We start from the raw sequence: 15,872 nt of genomic DNA, 5'->3' as shown, positions 1-15,872 counted from the left end.
CGGCCTAGAATTTAAACCGCTACAAGAGTCAAAAAATGGATCCCTGCACGATTTCAAAGACAAATTGCCCAGATGTGGAGGAAATCGGTGCAATTTGCCCTCATCCAAGCGTCCTGAAGATTATTTTTACACTTCTTTCATGCAGCGAGGAGCAAGTGAAAGAGCTCTTTCAGGGTGCTGAGCCACAGGGGAGCCTCTGCTCTGCCCAAATTGCTGCATAACCCAACACTGAGACAGCTTAGAGTCGCGAGATGAACGTGGAGATGCACGTGAGCATCTCCAAAACCAATTTCAAAAAAAATGGATGGGTTTCGGACTGTTATTCTTGCAAACATGACCTAAAAGTTACAAATACGTAGTCTCACCTCAGGACAATTAACTTTCTGGAGCTTTTTTAATAACTTGTCAACCTCAATTCGAAGTTTCTCAGTTTTTTTCCAAATGGAAAACTTATTTTCTATATTATCTCCAAATAGAAAAATTATTCCAAATCATATTTAGTGTACCTGTGAGACTTGGGTCTATCATAGCTGAAAAGCGTGCCAGCATTTGCTCTTTGTTCTTTCAAAGTCAAATTTGGGGATGTTTTTCAGCCTCATCAGTTAAGGACTAACAGCACATCTCCCGAGCGCCTACAAACTGCTCCTTCGGTGACGTTATCAGGGCTCGGATCACTCCGTACGAGATGAAACGAAGCACACTACACCTCACCTACAGCTATGCGCTTGTGCAAATTTACATGCCAGACAAATTGAAGCTCTTCGCGGGCTGAAGGCGATTAACTTCGACAATGAGCTTGCAGGGAACTTTATTAAAAAAAAAAAAAAAAAAAAAAAAAAGAGACACTTTACAGATGTTTCCTGGGAAGCAGCAGAACAAGTTAATTAGCATACAGGGAAGTTACCTTGGGTTTTATGGCACTGCAAAGCCTACTTGACGCTCCTCTCCCCGGCCACCCCCACAGTTCAAAAACATAGCAGCGGTGCATATTAAAAACAATAACCTTAAGCTTGGCAGACACTTCTGTTTTTGGCTGCTTTCAAAAAAATAATTGGCAATCTTCCTCAAATATTTATTTATTTTTACATGCTGGTCCTCCCCATCCAAGAGATTTGAGAGGAAAATTTCCACTGGAGCAAGCTCGATGCTCCAACAGCAGATGGTAACGGGGAAAACACGTCGTCTTTTTGGGGTTTAAAGTGCCTAGTTTTTTTGGAGCTACCCCAAGCAGCCATAAATTAAAGGCCTCCCGTTTTTAAGGATCCACTCTGGCATCCTGCAGTCCGACCCGGAGGAGCACGGAGCGGCCGGCCACCAAAGGAGAGGAAGAAAAACACCAAACTAGTTTTGAAAGGCGATTCAGATTAATGATGTTTTAGTTTGGCCACCTAACAGAGGTGAAGCAAAGCGAAGCGTTTCTCCCAATCACCCCTTGTGGGTTGGGAACGAAGCCCAGGGAAAGGAAGGAGACTGGGAACATATCCGAGCGTTTCACGGGGTATTAGTAAATAAGACCACAGAAATCCCTCGTTTGATCTTACGTTCAAGGGAACCTAATATTGGAGAGCTGCTCCTTAAAGCCTCCTCGGCAGCTGACCTCTGCAGGGAACGTGAAAGATTTGTTCCACCAGCGTATAAAAACTGCTCTGGGATCCTTGGAAGATCCTTCCCTTGATGATTTGAGTGCAAATGCTCAAACACACGCTCCTAGACATTCAAGGATCGGGTAAAGAAGTCACCACACGGATGGGGAAGCAAAACATTCTCACGCCTGCAGGGAATTCAAAACTTAGGATCTAATTTTCCTTGCAAGAAAACACTTTTTTTTTTAATTTTAAACACACACTTCATATTGCCACGCTAAACCACCAACAGCAGCCGATGCCGACGAGCTTTGAGAGGTTATTTTCTAGAGGGCTGCTCGGTTTTCTAGTTCTGAAAACATTTTGCCTTCGTTTTTCAGACTCCCTTCCTACGTTTCCTGCACGACTTGACCAGCTGCTTCGCCGAGGCCTGACTCATTGTGCCCTCGTAAAACGAAGGCAGTTACCACGATGGCTTGGTAATAACCACCGGTATTGTTCGGTTTTACACGCTAAGACCCTCCTTTTAGCATTATGAGCAGTGATGGAGGAAAGATGAAGAGCTTCCAAAGAGGTTAAAAGAACAAGAAGGCAACTTCAAGGTCATCCCACGAAGGGGGTGCTCTGCAGGGAGAAGATGGAACAGGAAAAGCACTGAGAAATGAACAAACTGCTAATTGCAACAACTTTTTGCTTGCACGGAAGGCAAAGCACGTTCCCAAGACTTAGCCCTCGCTATTAGGACTTGTTCTGTGTCCTACCTACCTCTGGAAGCAGCAAAATAATTAAAAAATCAGTAAACCTACACATAACATAAGCATAATTCAGCATCCGAGAGCAGCATCGCTCAGGAAGTTACGTCGTGCTCGCTTTTAAAGATAAAGGTCTGCCCTCCGAAAACCGGCACCGAATTAAAGTAATCCTGCTGTCACTGGAAACTCTCCGCCGTTTATCTTCCTGTCAAACCACAAAACAAAACTTCAAAGGGATGTCTGTTTGCCCCACGGGTACACCTAGGCTGGAAAAGCTTTTGTAGTTCAACGTCAGAGCCTGTTAGAACCCACTGAGAGCCGTGTCGAACTACTCGGCTTTTTTAATCTCAATTTAAAAAAAAATAATAATAATAAAAAAAAAAAAAAAAAGAAGGGCAGCTCGTTCGCTTTTTTCCCACGAAGAACAAATGCACCAAAACGGAATATTAACTGGCTGGAGCTGTGAAAGAAGTCGTTTCATGCCAGGTTTAAGAAACATCTTTCAGCAGGTAAACGCCTGAGGGGGTTACACACGCTAAGGAGACAGCGCCAGCAGAAAGAAAGGGGTGATAAAGCAGAAGCTGAGAAACCCTCGTTCAAAATTCCCACTTTTGCAGGGCTCTGGAAGCAACTCTGAGTATTTAACAGGACAGCAGCACCCCCTACCTCACGGCACACTGAATAAATAATTCAAAAAAATTGTGGTGCTGATTTCAATTCGGTATTAGGACCTGGAGAAGCGAGGAGAGTCGAAGTGAGCTCGATTTAAAAGGGAAGAAAAAATCTGATGGGGAGCCTTCAGGGCAATATCCTGTCTGCAGGCACACTGAGAGCAGGGGCAGGATGTCATAAATGACACAGAGGTGAGCTGCTCAGAGAGAGGATCCTCATCCTGAGGATGAAGGAGCAAAATTACCTTCCAGCTCGCCTCTGCTGATAGCTGATGGGGCGCTATCACACGGACAAGATGGGCAGGAGGAGAACCTTCTTCCTCCCTCCTTCCAACTAGATGGAAGCCTAACGGGAGCATTTATTCTGAGCAAGCGTGCTGTTTGCATTTGCCCTACATTCAGCGCCGCGCTTTTTAATGCGGCATCGCCCAGATCAAATAAGTTTGCAGGGCTAAATATAGAAGCTCCCCCTCGCGCTCAGCTCCGGCGGAATTAGGTTTTTGCTGCCTCGCCGTCAGCAGGGCGAGGATTCCCCAAGCCAGCTCGGTCAGCCGTGCGAGCCTCCTGGGGAGAAACACACAGAAATTCACCCGGCACACACAGAAATTCACCCAACACACACAGAAATTCACCCAACACACACAGAAATCTGACAGTCTGCGTACAATGAAGCAACTGGACGTTTGCTCAGATCACGCCGCCGCCCTTCAAACGCAACGTGGATTTCCACCGCTTCCTACGACTGCCAAAAAAAGTGGAATATTAAACTTCAAGAGGCCGTGCCAAGTGCTGGCTGCCCAGGCTTTTAGGGAATATTGGCCTCTCCGAGGCACGCCAAGCAAAGCCCGCTCTGTACCCACCTACGTATTTCAGCATCGCCGTGTTTATTAACCTCCCCTTATTATTATTATTATTATTTTTACAAAGGGGTGACACAGCTCTTCTGAACCCATTTGGCCTGCTCTGCTTTTGCTGGATCAAAACAGATTTCCATTTGTTTGAAACACAGCGCTGCTGAAATCTGCCTCAAAGCCATAAACAGAAAAAAAAAAAAAAAAAAAAAGAGATAAATTTCCTATGCCAGTCCCGCCTGCAGCCATAAAAAACATTTTTTTTTATTTGTTTCGCTTTGGTTGAGCAGCAGTAGGCCCGCTGCTGAACAGAAGTTATTTCTCCAGACATAAATGACTACTTCTTCTTCCAAACCTGTAATCTGTAGCGAAATCAACAAACTCTGAGCTATGAGCTGCCTGGTGAGTTTTTAGTTTCAATTTTGCGGTTGTTTGGCAGAAGATCTGCATCACTGCTAACCATGCTGGAAGGCGGCCTGAAATGGGAGGCATTTATTCCTCCCGCTTTCCCACATGAAAAAAAAAAAAAAAAAAAAGACAGAATTCCGGAGTCGGCGATGAGCAGATTACAGCCCTGCATCTTAAACCGGAGCGTGCTAAGGAGCTCCTCCTCAGCAGGATTTTCGGCAGCAAAAAGCAGAGTCTGAAGGCTCGGATCATCACACAAGGGGCTAACCCTAAAAGCCACGGTTTGATCTCGCGCGGTGCTTGTAAGGTATTTCCACCACACCCCTCCTGGAAGAGCTTTTTGATGATAACCGAGGTCGCTCAGCCTCAAGGTTGAACGCGAACGGGGGGCGAAAACCGTCCCAGCAGAACCGCCTGCAAGCGTTTCGGTCCGGCCGAGCAACTGATTCACCTCTCCCGAACGCGTGGCAGCTTCAAGCACCATAAAGCAGCCCCGAAACAAGCCAGTTTCGAAATGCAAATCAGGTAGATTGCAACATGCATTAGCCTTGCAAGAGCTGTTCTTAATTACTGCCATTATTTAGAGCATCGCCGTAAATGAAGCTTCGTCCAATCCCTTTTTATTGGGCCTTCTTTTTTTTTTTTTCCTCTAGCCTTAAGAAGTCATAAACCCATAAACCTCAGGTTTTTAGTCAGCTAACTAGTTCTAAGCAGCTAATATTAGTGCCTTAATGAACTTAATGAGGTTCCATTATCATTCTTTGCGAAGCAAGAGCTAAAACCTGGAGCTTGCTAGGACGTACCGCGTCCTCCCCGTATTTTGGTCAAGAATTTGGGATGTATAAAACTCTGACATCCCTGCGCTGTAGCGGGATGGACGCAGGGCTAGGGTTAAGTGTTTTTCCAACAGTCCATTTTGAGGAAATAACTGAAGTTACGTGGGCTTTCTACATTAAATGTGCTGTGACAGAGTTAGCAGCGAGTGTCTAGCCTGAGAAAAGCCGAAAAGCCTGGCGTTTAGCTCTGGAAAAAGAAGCCCTACGCAGCAAGTTGAGGTCAACGGGCTGCAGGAAGCCAGAAGCCCTCCAGAAAACGGGACTGACGCGGCAGGACTCGAGTTCAATCTCCGAGCCAGGCTTCCCGAAGGCAGGCCAAGCAGATGCGGAGAGGCAGGCAGCGAGGCCAGGAGGCAGAGGCACAGCAAGACGGCAGAATCGGCTTTGAGGAGTCGTCGAGGAGAAGCGCCATCCCTCCTCCGCACGCAGGGCCACCGATGTCAGAGATTTCACGTTGCTTCGCAGCGACGGGTCAAGCGATGCCACCCCGGGGGCGCTGGCAGGAGCAAGGCTGCCCGCTCGCTCCTCCAGCTGGCCGGAGGAAGGCTCGAGTGCCTCGGCTGCAACAAAAGGAGGCTGCTGAGGCTGCTCGCACAGCAGCACAGCCTTCACCAGAGGTTTCAGGTGGGGCCCGTCAGATGCTGGGCGAGCTATAAATAGAGGAGCTGCGGCCAGCAGGCCGGCCTGTGCACTGGGTGGTTTCCTCTGCAGCGGGCTGGACCTACTCGAGCCCGGCCTAAGAGCACGTTTGGAGGCTCGATCCTTTTATCAGCCTGGAGAAAAGGAGTTATTCCCATAACATTTCTAAAAGCAGGAGGGAGGGGGGGAGAAACGGAGGGTGCCGGAGCTTTTCTTGCTTCTCCGACAAGGCGTGCTGGCAGCGGGGAGGCTGGCAGCCCTCGCTTGTGTCGAACTTTTATTAAAAATTACAGCTCCTGCTCCCCGAGGCGCTGAGGGAGGCTCCCCCCCGCCTCACCTCACCTCAGGGCAGCTCCGGCTCTGAGGGGCCGCTCCTGTCACTGAGGGGACAGCGGGCCCGGGGGGTGCCCACAACCCCCCAAAACCCCCGGGGGTGCCCCAAAAACACCCAGGGGTGCCCCAAAAAAAACCACAAAGGTGCCCCAAAAACCCCGGGGGTGGCTGCTTTGAGGGGAACCCCGCCGCTCCGAGCCCGGTCAGGGGCTGCCCCCCCCCCGGGTCCCGCTCCCTGAGGGGCTTCTCCCCGGCAGGTGGCGGGGCCGGGGGGGGGGCTCCGCTCGCTCCCGGCTCCTACCTGAAGTAGTAGACATCGCTCTTGCCGGCGCTGAGGCCCGATTTGCGGATCACCTCCTCCTTCTTCCAGCCGGGGGGCAGCGCGGGGCAGTCCATCCTGCCCTGCCGCTCCATGCACCGGCGCCGCGGCCCCGGCCCCGGCCGAGAGGGGACGGGGCTGGGCGGGCGCTGCTGGGAGCTCGAAGCCGGGCGACGAACCGGCAACGGGGAGGGGGGAAGGGGAACCGGGGGGGAACCGGGCAGGCACCGGGGACCCCCCTGGCGATGGCGGCGGCGGCTGCTGGGCGCCAGGAGCGCGGTCGCTGCGCGCGCAGCCGGCGGGGCGCTCGCCCGGCGCCCGCTTCCGCGGCCGAGGCCCCGCGGGCGGTGGGAGCGGCCCCGCGGGCGGGGCGCGGCCTCGGAGCCCCGCTCCCGGAGCCGCCCTCACTCGGGCACAGCCGGGAGAGAGCCGGGAGCCGTGCCCGAGCCGCTGTCGGCGCTCTTAGGGCTGCGTTTCGGCCCGCAGCGGCTCCCCAGCGCGCCGTTGAGCCCCGTGCTAGGGCCTGCGTGGAGCCGCCGGGCCATGGCGCAGCCCCGGGGCGGGCAGGATGAGGAGGAAGAGGAGGAGGAGGAGGAAGAGGAGGAGGAGGAAGGGTGGTGGTGGCCGCAGCCGGGCCGTGAGGCCGCTCCGCCCGCCCCGAGTGAGCGCGGGCTCGGGGCGGGGGGTGGGGGGGCTGCTGTGAGGCGGCGTGAGGCGCTAGCGTGGCCTCCGCGACTATTGACTGATTAATTGATTAATTGGTTGACTAAATGGCTGACTGATTGATTAATTGACTACCTGATTCATTAATTGACTATCTGATTGATTAATGGGTTGATGGGCCGACTGACAGACCCATTAACCCGGCAGCTTTGGGCTTGCTGCCTGGCAGGTGGAGATCTTGCCTTCCCCCCCGGCGAGGTTTCAGTGTCCCAGTCCCACAAGCTTCTCAGGAACAACTCAGTTTGCCTCAAATTTGAGCTGAAATGGTGTGAAATCGGCAAAGGTTCACTCCATGTTTAACCTGAAGTGGTGTGAAACCGGCGAAGGGTTGACTCCGCAAGAGGTGGAGGTCGTTGCTGCTGTGCTTCTGTTAGAGCTGAGCTAAAACCAGAAGACTTGACAGAAATATACCAAAAAAACTTCAATATTCCACCAAGAACAGGTACTGCAGCACCTAAACAATATTCTGATACGGCCCAGTGAAAAAGAAATACAAGTGGCCACCTGAAAACAGGAAGATGCCAAGCAGTAAGCTGAGCCGCTGTGGGTGACTTACCCTCCTTACTGATCCTAGAATTAACACGGTGCTAAAATGAGTATAAATCTCATAGGTTTTATATTCTCATAATATGTTTGGTAGTATAAACTGACTTAAAAATGAACCTTTCATCGCATTGAAGGCAGCTAGTAATGTTTAATCTTGTTTGTTTGCTTTCCTTGCAGCAGGCCACAGCAAGTCGGTGCCAGCCAGAAACGCGGCGGGCAGAGTAATTGTGCACGTGGACTTGGACTGCTTTTATGCCCAAGTAGAAATGGTCCGTAATCCCGAGCTAAGAGGCAAGCCTCTAGGTAGGAGTTGCTTTGCTGCTGATTAATCTGGGGAATGTCTGGTTCAGGCCGGAGAAACCGAGGAGGTAGGGCTGCACGGTGACACGCAGGCAGTCACCCAGCAGCTGTAACCACATCCGCAGTGAGCAAGGTGCAGGCTCGGCTCCGCGCAGCTGGGTGACTACAGGATTCATAAATCCTCCAAAGCACAAGCGTGGGCACTCGCCAACACGTCCCAACAGTTCTGGGGATTGAGGCTGGTTCGTAACGCATGTGGGCACGGAGAGGGCAGAGCTCCACGGGCGAGCCGTTTGACACAGTCATGCTCAAAGCACGCTTTATTCCATCCCGAAGCTGAGCCTGAATGCAAGGCAGTCAGCAATGGCTGCAATCTGTGGAGGATGTACATCTGAAATTAACTAACACATAAAGGTCACTTTCATGGGTAAAACTGCCTGAAAAGGGTCAAGGGTAAGAGCAAAACGTGAGGTTTTAAAATGTTCTTCCAGCTGCTAATCTAAACCAACAAATCTGTCTTTCTTGTAGTCTTGTGAAGTTAAGACTTTGGGGATTATTTGTTCTACAATGTCATGTTCTGATCAAATTTTATGCTTTGGAGTCTTCGCAGTGTCATGAAAGTACTCTGGCCTTCTGTGAAGTACCAAGAAACACAGACTTTTAAAAACTTTAAACCCTTATTTTTAGGTGTGCAGCAGAAATCCATAGTAGTAACCTCAAACTATGAAGCCAGAAAACTCGGAGTTAAGAAGCTGATGTCTGTGAAAGATGCTAAAGAGAAGTGTCCTCAGCTGGTACTGGTTAACGGAGAAGATCTAACTCCATACAGGGAAATGTCATACAAGGTTACAGGTACAAAATTAACAATTTTTCAGTACAGGACAAAAAAATCCAGTTAAATGTTGTGTGCGCATTCAATATTACTGCTGTATGCTGCTCTAAAAGTTCTTGAGCCTCCTACTATGGTGATAATTATGGTCATCAATGTCAATATTTCATAAAATAAGATACTAAACGTGGTTGCAGTCTGGGTCAGGCATTATATCGTTCCGATGTTTTATGGGATCTGTATGCTGTATTAGGTTTATTAGCCATGTAGTTCTTGAGGAACATTTTTTCTTCCTTAAATACTGATTTCATTAACATATTTCTAAGTGTAAAATGATGGAGAACAGAACCCTGAAGCCTTCGAGTGGGTAAACTTCTTTAGTATCTCTTAATTATATGGTATGTCTGTGTTGTCACTTATTACTGCTTTTTATTACTAGCAGCTGTAACGGGTGAAATAGTGATAAATGTGAAAGCGAGGCTGACTAAGAAGCAGGTTTCCTTTGGAAAAGGCACTGCAGAGGTTAAGAGCTATTATTTTGTAGAGAAATAAGGAAAGAAGTTTGAGAAGAAGAGCAAATGACGGAGTGTTGTGGGACAGAGAAATATTTTTCTTTACATGCTCTTCATTTATTCAGTAAATATATAAATAAAATAAACGTATATTCAGTGTCTTATCATCCAGAAGAGAATAGGATCTCTGTTCTTGAAAGCATCCTGTTGGAATTCATGGGAAATCTGCTGTGAAACCCCAGGTTATTGGTTGCGTGTATGTTATACTTGGGTATCTCTTCCTCCTAGGATTGTTGGAAGAATTTTGTCCTCTAGTGGAAAGGCTCGGGTTTGACGAAAATTTTGTAGATATCTCAGAGATCGTAGAAAAAAGGCTAAACCAGCTACAACAAAGTGGATGTTCCAGAGTGTGTGTGTCTGGCCACGTGTACAACAACCAAGGTGAGTATAATGTTCTTCATCCTGAAAAATACAACATTTGGGACATTTAGGAAAAATATCTAGCTTCTTCTAAGTATTGTCCAATGCTGAACAGCTGGAAAACTGTGTTGCTTTGTACTTGAGATTTCATGTATCACAAGTGTGAATGGCTGTTCCTATTAGACTGTACATAAAATAAATCTCTGTGGCTAATTATAGAGAACTGATTTTCCTTTTTTTTTTTTTTTTAATTATTATTTTCTTATTCTTGAAGATAGCCTTACCAAAGGCAGGGCAGCCCTCTAAATCAAAGACTCTGAAATCTCTCATTTCATTACGTTGATGCAAGAATCTGCAACGCTTAAGACCTTGATGCCTATTAATATATTATATTTAATACTTTAAATGCTGCCTAAACATTTGGTATCCTTGACAGTATGCTCCTGGTTCAGACAGTGGCAGTGTGTTTTGCTGGGACTCTGGGGAGAAGGAGCGTGGTTAAACTTGGATGCTGAAGTCATAATGATACCACATGTAACAGAATGTAAAAAATGCCCAAATTTAATTAGAGAACCAGCTAAGGGACCGTTTAGGTGCTGAACACTGCTTGCTTGCTCTTTGCAGCTATTGATTTGCGTGATACAACGCACGTAAGGCTGGTTATTGGATCTCAGATCGCAGAGGAGTTCAGGGAAGCCATGCACGCTCGACTCGGCCTCACAGGCTGTGCAGGAGTGGCCTGTAACAAGTTGCTCTCTAAGCTGGTATCTGGGACCTTTAAACCAAACCAACAAACACTTCTGCTGCCTGAAAGCTGTCAAGATCTGATGCGCAGCCTTGATCACATCCAAAAAGTGCCTGGTAAGTGTGGTGCTATAAGCATAGATGGCAAGCATGGTGACAGCCCTTAAAATAATAAAAAAAAAAAAATACTGCAAAGATTATAACTGGAATAATTTTAAATCTAGTTCCTGTAAGTGGTGCTTTTTTGCTTTTTTTTTTTTTAATCTGTTTTATTAAGCAGAAGGAACGAAATGAATTTGGTTTTCTTTTCTTTTGGTTCTCTTTGGTTATCGATACTAGGTTTTATATGGAAAAGGTTCTTTGGTTGCGTTTCTTCATTTATTCTTAATTTTCTGTCTGGAAACCTATTGAGAGTTATTTAACCAGTCTGTTGGAGCTCGATCAAGTATTCTGGGGAAGTCCTTTGCCTGATTATTCTACACTGTTGTTGGCCAGGAAGCGTTGTTGCAGGCTACAGACACAGCAGGACCTTTGTTTTGTCCCAGTGTGGCTTTTCTAATGACAGATTCTCCGATTGGAATGGGAACTCATGGAATCATAGAATGGTTGGGCTTGGAAGGGACCTTAAAGATTGCTCCAAGCCCCGTCCAGCCTGGCTTTGAACACTTCCAGGGACGGGCGTCCAGAGCTTCTCACCAAAAATGTTGCTGAGAAGCCTTCATTGCATTAATGAAAATAACTGTCAGCACTGATTTCTGCGTGGGTGGGCAATATTTTTATTATGTATGTACAAACATTCACAGAAACGTGATAGCGTGTGTATACGTGTGTATATTTTTTGATTTTCATTCTTTCTATGTATTTTTTATATGCATTTTTACTTAGGCATTGGCTACAAAACCGCCAAACGTCTCGAAACGCTGGGTGTGAGGAGTGTGTGTGATCTCCAAGCGTTTCCATCCCCTTTGTTAGAGAAGGAGCTAGGGGCTTCTGTTGCTCAGCGCATCCAAAAACTCAGCTACGGAGAAGACGACTCCCCTGTGACTCCATCAGGCCGCCCTCAGGTACAAGAATTGTTCTGAGATACTTAGCAGAGAGCAAAAAAAAAAATTGCTTTGAGGTTTTATACAGCTCAGCTGGACTAACTGAAATCATTTCAATTATTTTGCTAACTTTATTTAACAATTCCTGCATTTTTGTATGCATTCCCTAGCATAGCTCATAATAAAGTACTATGATGTTTTTTATTTCCCCTTCAGAATTTTGAAATGAATATAAAATTGAAGGGATTAATGTATTGTTTTTTCAGTCCTTTAGCGATGAAGATTCCTTTAAAAAATGTTCCTCAGAAGCGGAAGTGAAAGAGAAAATGGAAGAACTGCTTCGGAGCCTCTTAGACAGGTGACTGCCTTCAGTAGCTCTTTTTGATGACTGAATTTGCGACCTGAAGGGACTTGGAGCAGGCATTAGGTTTGTCTCACACTCAACATTTCTCCTCCGAGCAAAATGCAGCTCTAGGAACAGCACTCGCCTTTCCAAATTCTCTCTTCTTTTTTTTCTTAATTCATGAATTCCACTTGCTGATCGTTCTCTGTTGCTGTGGTCGTGCCTTGCAGTTCTGACTGCATCTTCACTAATATCTCTCATTTCCTGTGAAGATCCCTGGTTTTTCTTTCATTTTACATAGGTGAGTGGCTGTCTCTACTTTCAAACCCTTGGTTATCACTTTTTACGTTTGTCTCCTACTCCACAACTTTTTCTTCTCTATGCTGAAAGAATAGTTTCACTTTTTCCACCTTGCCTCACAAATCCAGGCAACATCCAAACCCAAAATACTTGAAAAGGTAAAAACAGCATAGCAGGTGGATTCCATTACTCATTTCTTAACTACTGTCACTTTCCTATCCTCCCTTTCTATCCTGTGGCTCTGTTTAAAACCAGTTAATAAGGATAAATAGCCTCACAACACTGGATTGTTTCTCTTCTGCTATGTTTCAATTTCTTCTGACTTTTAAAGCCCTTCACGTCCAGCATTTGTTCTTGATATTTATTCTTGAGAAATATTTTTCCTGCTCTCTGCAGGCTTCTCTAAGCCTTAAAATAATCTACAAGTCATAAAGGCTTTTTTTTTCCCCTACATCTATGCAAGTCTCACAACAGACACAGCCAATTTAGTTACATTAACATTCTGGACAGGGAATCTTCTCTGCATCTTGGGTGTTTCTCAGAACAATCTCTCTCTTCAGATTTTTGATTACTATGTCCTATCGTCTTATCTTTTTATTTATTTATTTAGTAGGGAAAAAACCTCCATAGCTTTTGGAGGGGGAAATGAGTACGTCATACTTTGTTTCTTCCCTTTCTTTCAAAAGTTGGCTAATTTTTTTTTCTTTTCTTTTTTTTCTTTTGCTCTGACTTGGGGAAGTTTTCTTAAAAAGCTAAAAACTAGAAGCTGAGGATTATGTAGTGTGTAACCAAACACTATGCTAAATGGATTAAATGCTGAAATGTGGCAGTGTTGCAGACTAACCCATTTAATTTTCACATCTTTTGAGTCTTTTAAAGACTCGTAGAGACAGTAGTCACATGGTTTGGGAATCCTAAATTAGGAGTCATCAAGAGAAGCAGGTAGGACTGAAGTTCCCCATAAAATCAGCGGAGGAAAATCAGGAGTTGGGAGAGCCGTAGTGCTTAATTTAGCGACTTTTTAACCTAAACTATGTGGTGTGACAGTTTCTAGAGACTCCCTGAAAAATACTCGTAGTAACCTTTATCACTTTGCACACGTTCGTGTTCCACAGGGTATCCAAAGACGGAAGACAGCCGCACACCGTGAGGTTGACTATCCGCCAGTTCTCTGCGACCGATAGGTGGTTCAATCGGGAAAGCCGTCAGTGCGCTCTTCCACCTCATCTCGTTCAGAAATTTGGAAAAGGTACGTGTAGGATTTTTGCAAATGGTCACACTTAGCATTTTTGAAAACGGGAGCAGCACAAAATTGGTCCTTAGCTTCTCCGAGCACTGCATGTTGTCAAAAGATACTAAATGTAAAAAGATACTAAATGAAAATAATTTTCAGTTCAAGGCATACCTGAGAGGGCAGAACAAACATCTTAATGACCATACTGATGATTAATTTTGGAAGCCTATAGTAGTGTTTAGAGCCTGACACTTCAGGAATTCATCTTTTGAGATAAATAAAGGTTTTCTTAGTGGATTTATGGAGTTATATACTAGGAATAGCAGTGTATTTAAAACTTTTTAGGTTGTCGTTGCTGTCTGTGGTTCTGTACATGCAAAATGTTGAAAGTTCACAATATAAAGTTAGAAGTGCCTCACACATTGCCTTGTACTTTGCTATTTAAATCAATCCTCAGTCACATACTTTTGATTGTACACATAACTTTTTCCTTCAATTACTGTTTGTTTGTTTCAGAAAGCAGCAACATTATATCTCCACTGATTGATATACTCCTGAAACTCTTTCGAAAGATGGTAAATGTGAACTTACCATTTCATCTTACCCTCTTGAACGTTTGCTTCTCTAATCTCAAAGATGTTCCTAGCAGCAAGAAAGGATCAATTGGCTTTTATCTCAGGCAGATGCCAACACCAACATCAGGCTCTGGTAAAAGTGTCCAGGTAAGCTGAAAGATGCTGAAAATTATCTTTGCAGATAAGGAAGTTCTGAGATACTTCTGTCTTTATTATTACAGATTTAAACTTAAACTGTTTGGAAGTTTTTTGGATCATAAATTTTATTCATAAAATGAAGATTTCTTTGGAATCTTCAGAGCAGGTGCTACTTGGTTGCTTTCTTTATTAGATTGCTTAAAACAAATTTCATGCTATCTGTTTTGAGTGGAACAGCCAGGTAGGTTATCAGCCCTCTGGACTTGAAGAGAACAGAATTCACTAAGGGAAAAATCCAGAGGTACATCTTCTGAAAATAATTCCTGACTTTTGCTTTTAATTTCAGTAAGAGGTGGAAATAATCTCAGCTTGATTTAAAGATAAAGCCAGGGATAGAACTTGTAACTTTTACCTTAAATTAAAATCTTGAAGTTGCTTATCACTTACCTTGTTGCTCTTATTACAAGATACTTTCACAGTGATTATTTAACTTGCATCCTTAAGCCTCCCTGTTCAGACTAGAAATTAAACAAAGATGCAATTCTGTGTTGGCCACTAGCATCACATTCTAGGCTGTGCAGACTCTGTGGAAACACTGCTAAGTAATTCCAGGAGATGTTTTCCACACATAACAGAAACAGTGACTTCAAAATGACATCGTGCACTGATTCTGTCTTGACATCTTGATTTTGCATATCGGTAACTCGCATGTTTCTTGACTGCTCAGGAATAAAGCAATAAAATACAGCTTCAGGGTATTTGCTCCTTTAAAGGAAGAAAAGGATTCCCTGTTTAGATCTGTGTTTGAAAATAAGATTTAAAAAATAAAAGCATTACTGATCGGGAGGAAAGAAGCAGTGTCTATTAAGGAATAATTTGAAGAAGTTGCTGTTAGTAAAATGGTGCTCAGTGATTAGCAGGCTTGTGGTTTAATGTACGTCTTATGCCACAGGAGATGGAAGAAGGCTCACAAGGTGAAGGAAGTGCTTCTTGGAACCAGAACTGGCACAGAACTGGCACTACAAAAACGAAGAGACCTTCAGAGGAAAAGGAAAGCGATACAAAGAAAGCAAGAATTCCTGCCTTCCCCTGTCATTTGTCTCCTGGTGGTATTGACCAGGCAGTCTTCAGGGAACTTCCAGAGGATATTAAAAAGGAAATCATGTCTGAAAAAGCAGGAGAAGTGATCTCTGCTGAGGATGTTTTGGGTCAGCCACCAGTATGTTTTGCAGAGGAGGTACAGAGCTTTTCCCCAAATTCTAAGGGTGATGAGAACTCTGCAGGGTACAGTGCACACCTCACACCAGCTCGTGAATCAGCATCGGCTTGGACACGCAGCTCCAGCACCAGTTGTTCTGCTGAGTATCCTAAAAGTGTGTTAACAGGCATGGAAGAAAACCCTCCTGACTCTCGCAGCTTCTGGGATTTATCAGTTGAAGCTGGTGCCAGCCAAACTGCTCCGCGTGTCCCTGCCTTGGATAAAGATGAGCAGGATTCTGAAATAACTTCCGAGGATAAAAACGACAGCAGCAAAGTGGGAATTGTACTTCCTCCTAGTGTCGATCCGAAGACTTTTTATGAACTACCCGCAGATGTGCAGGAAGAACTCCTAGCCGAATGGAAGAATCGGGAACCCGCATCCAAAACCTGTATAGAGAAACCCCCAGAAAGGCCTAAAACAAATAAAGGAAGAAAGAACACAGCATTGAGTTCCTCACAGTCTAACAGTTTGCTGAGGTATTTTAAACCACGGTGAAACATTTTTCATAACAG

The 15,872-nt window shown here is 45.5% G+C and overlaps 2 protein-coding genes across 3 annotated transcripts in view; one reads left to right on the top strand and one right to left on the bottom strand.

The window, feature by feature from the left end:
• Positions 1 to 6,508, bottom strand: part of LOC309889402 (methyl-CpG-binding domain protein 2) — a 27,874-nt gene extending 21,366 nt beyond the window's left edge. Inside the window, exon 1 of the mRNA XM_082782219.1 lies at positions 6,375 to 6,508. Within this exon, the coding sequence (XP_082638345.1) occupies positions 6,375 to 6,487 (113 nt within the window). The 5' untranslated portion in view covers positions 6,488 to 6,508. The remainder of the gene's footprint in view (positions 1 to 6,374) is intronic.
• Positions 6,486 to 15,872, top strand: LOC309889401 (DNA polymerase iota-like; the record flags this gene model as incomplete). Of its 2 annotated transcripts, none has more annotated exons than XM_082782218.1 (10): positions 6,486 to 7,053; positions 7,842 to 7,964; positions 8,649 to 8,813; positions 9,591 to 9,743; positions 10,347 to 10,583; positions 11,352 to 11,530; positions 11,776 to 11,867; positions 13,268 to 13,401; positions 13,903 to 14,108; positions 15,052 to 15,872. In XM_082782218.1, 10 exons carry the CDS (start codon positions 6,486 to 6,488, stop codon positions 15,853 to 15,855), a joined length of 2,661 nt encoding a protein of 886 aa, XP_082638344.1. In that variant the 3' UTR covers positions 15,856 to 15,872. The 2 variants fall into 2 exon arrangements, with proteins under 2 accessions (XP_082638344.1, XP_082638343.1); XM_082782217.1 differs by having other exon boundaries at positions 7,839 to 7,964.

Source organism: Aythya marila (genome assembly GCF_965140915.1).
Source record: "Aythya marila genome assembly, chromosome: W".
NCBI classification, from domain to species: Eukaryota; Metazoa; Chordata; class Aves; order Anseriformes; family Anatidae; genus Aythya; species Aythya marila.
The sequence above is the reverse complement of the archived record's forward strand: the minus strand, read 5'-3'. Positions and strand labels throughout refer to the sequence as shown.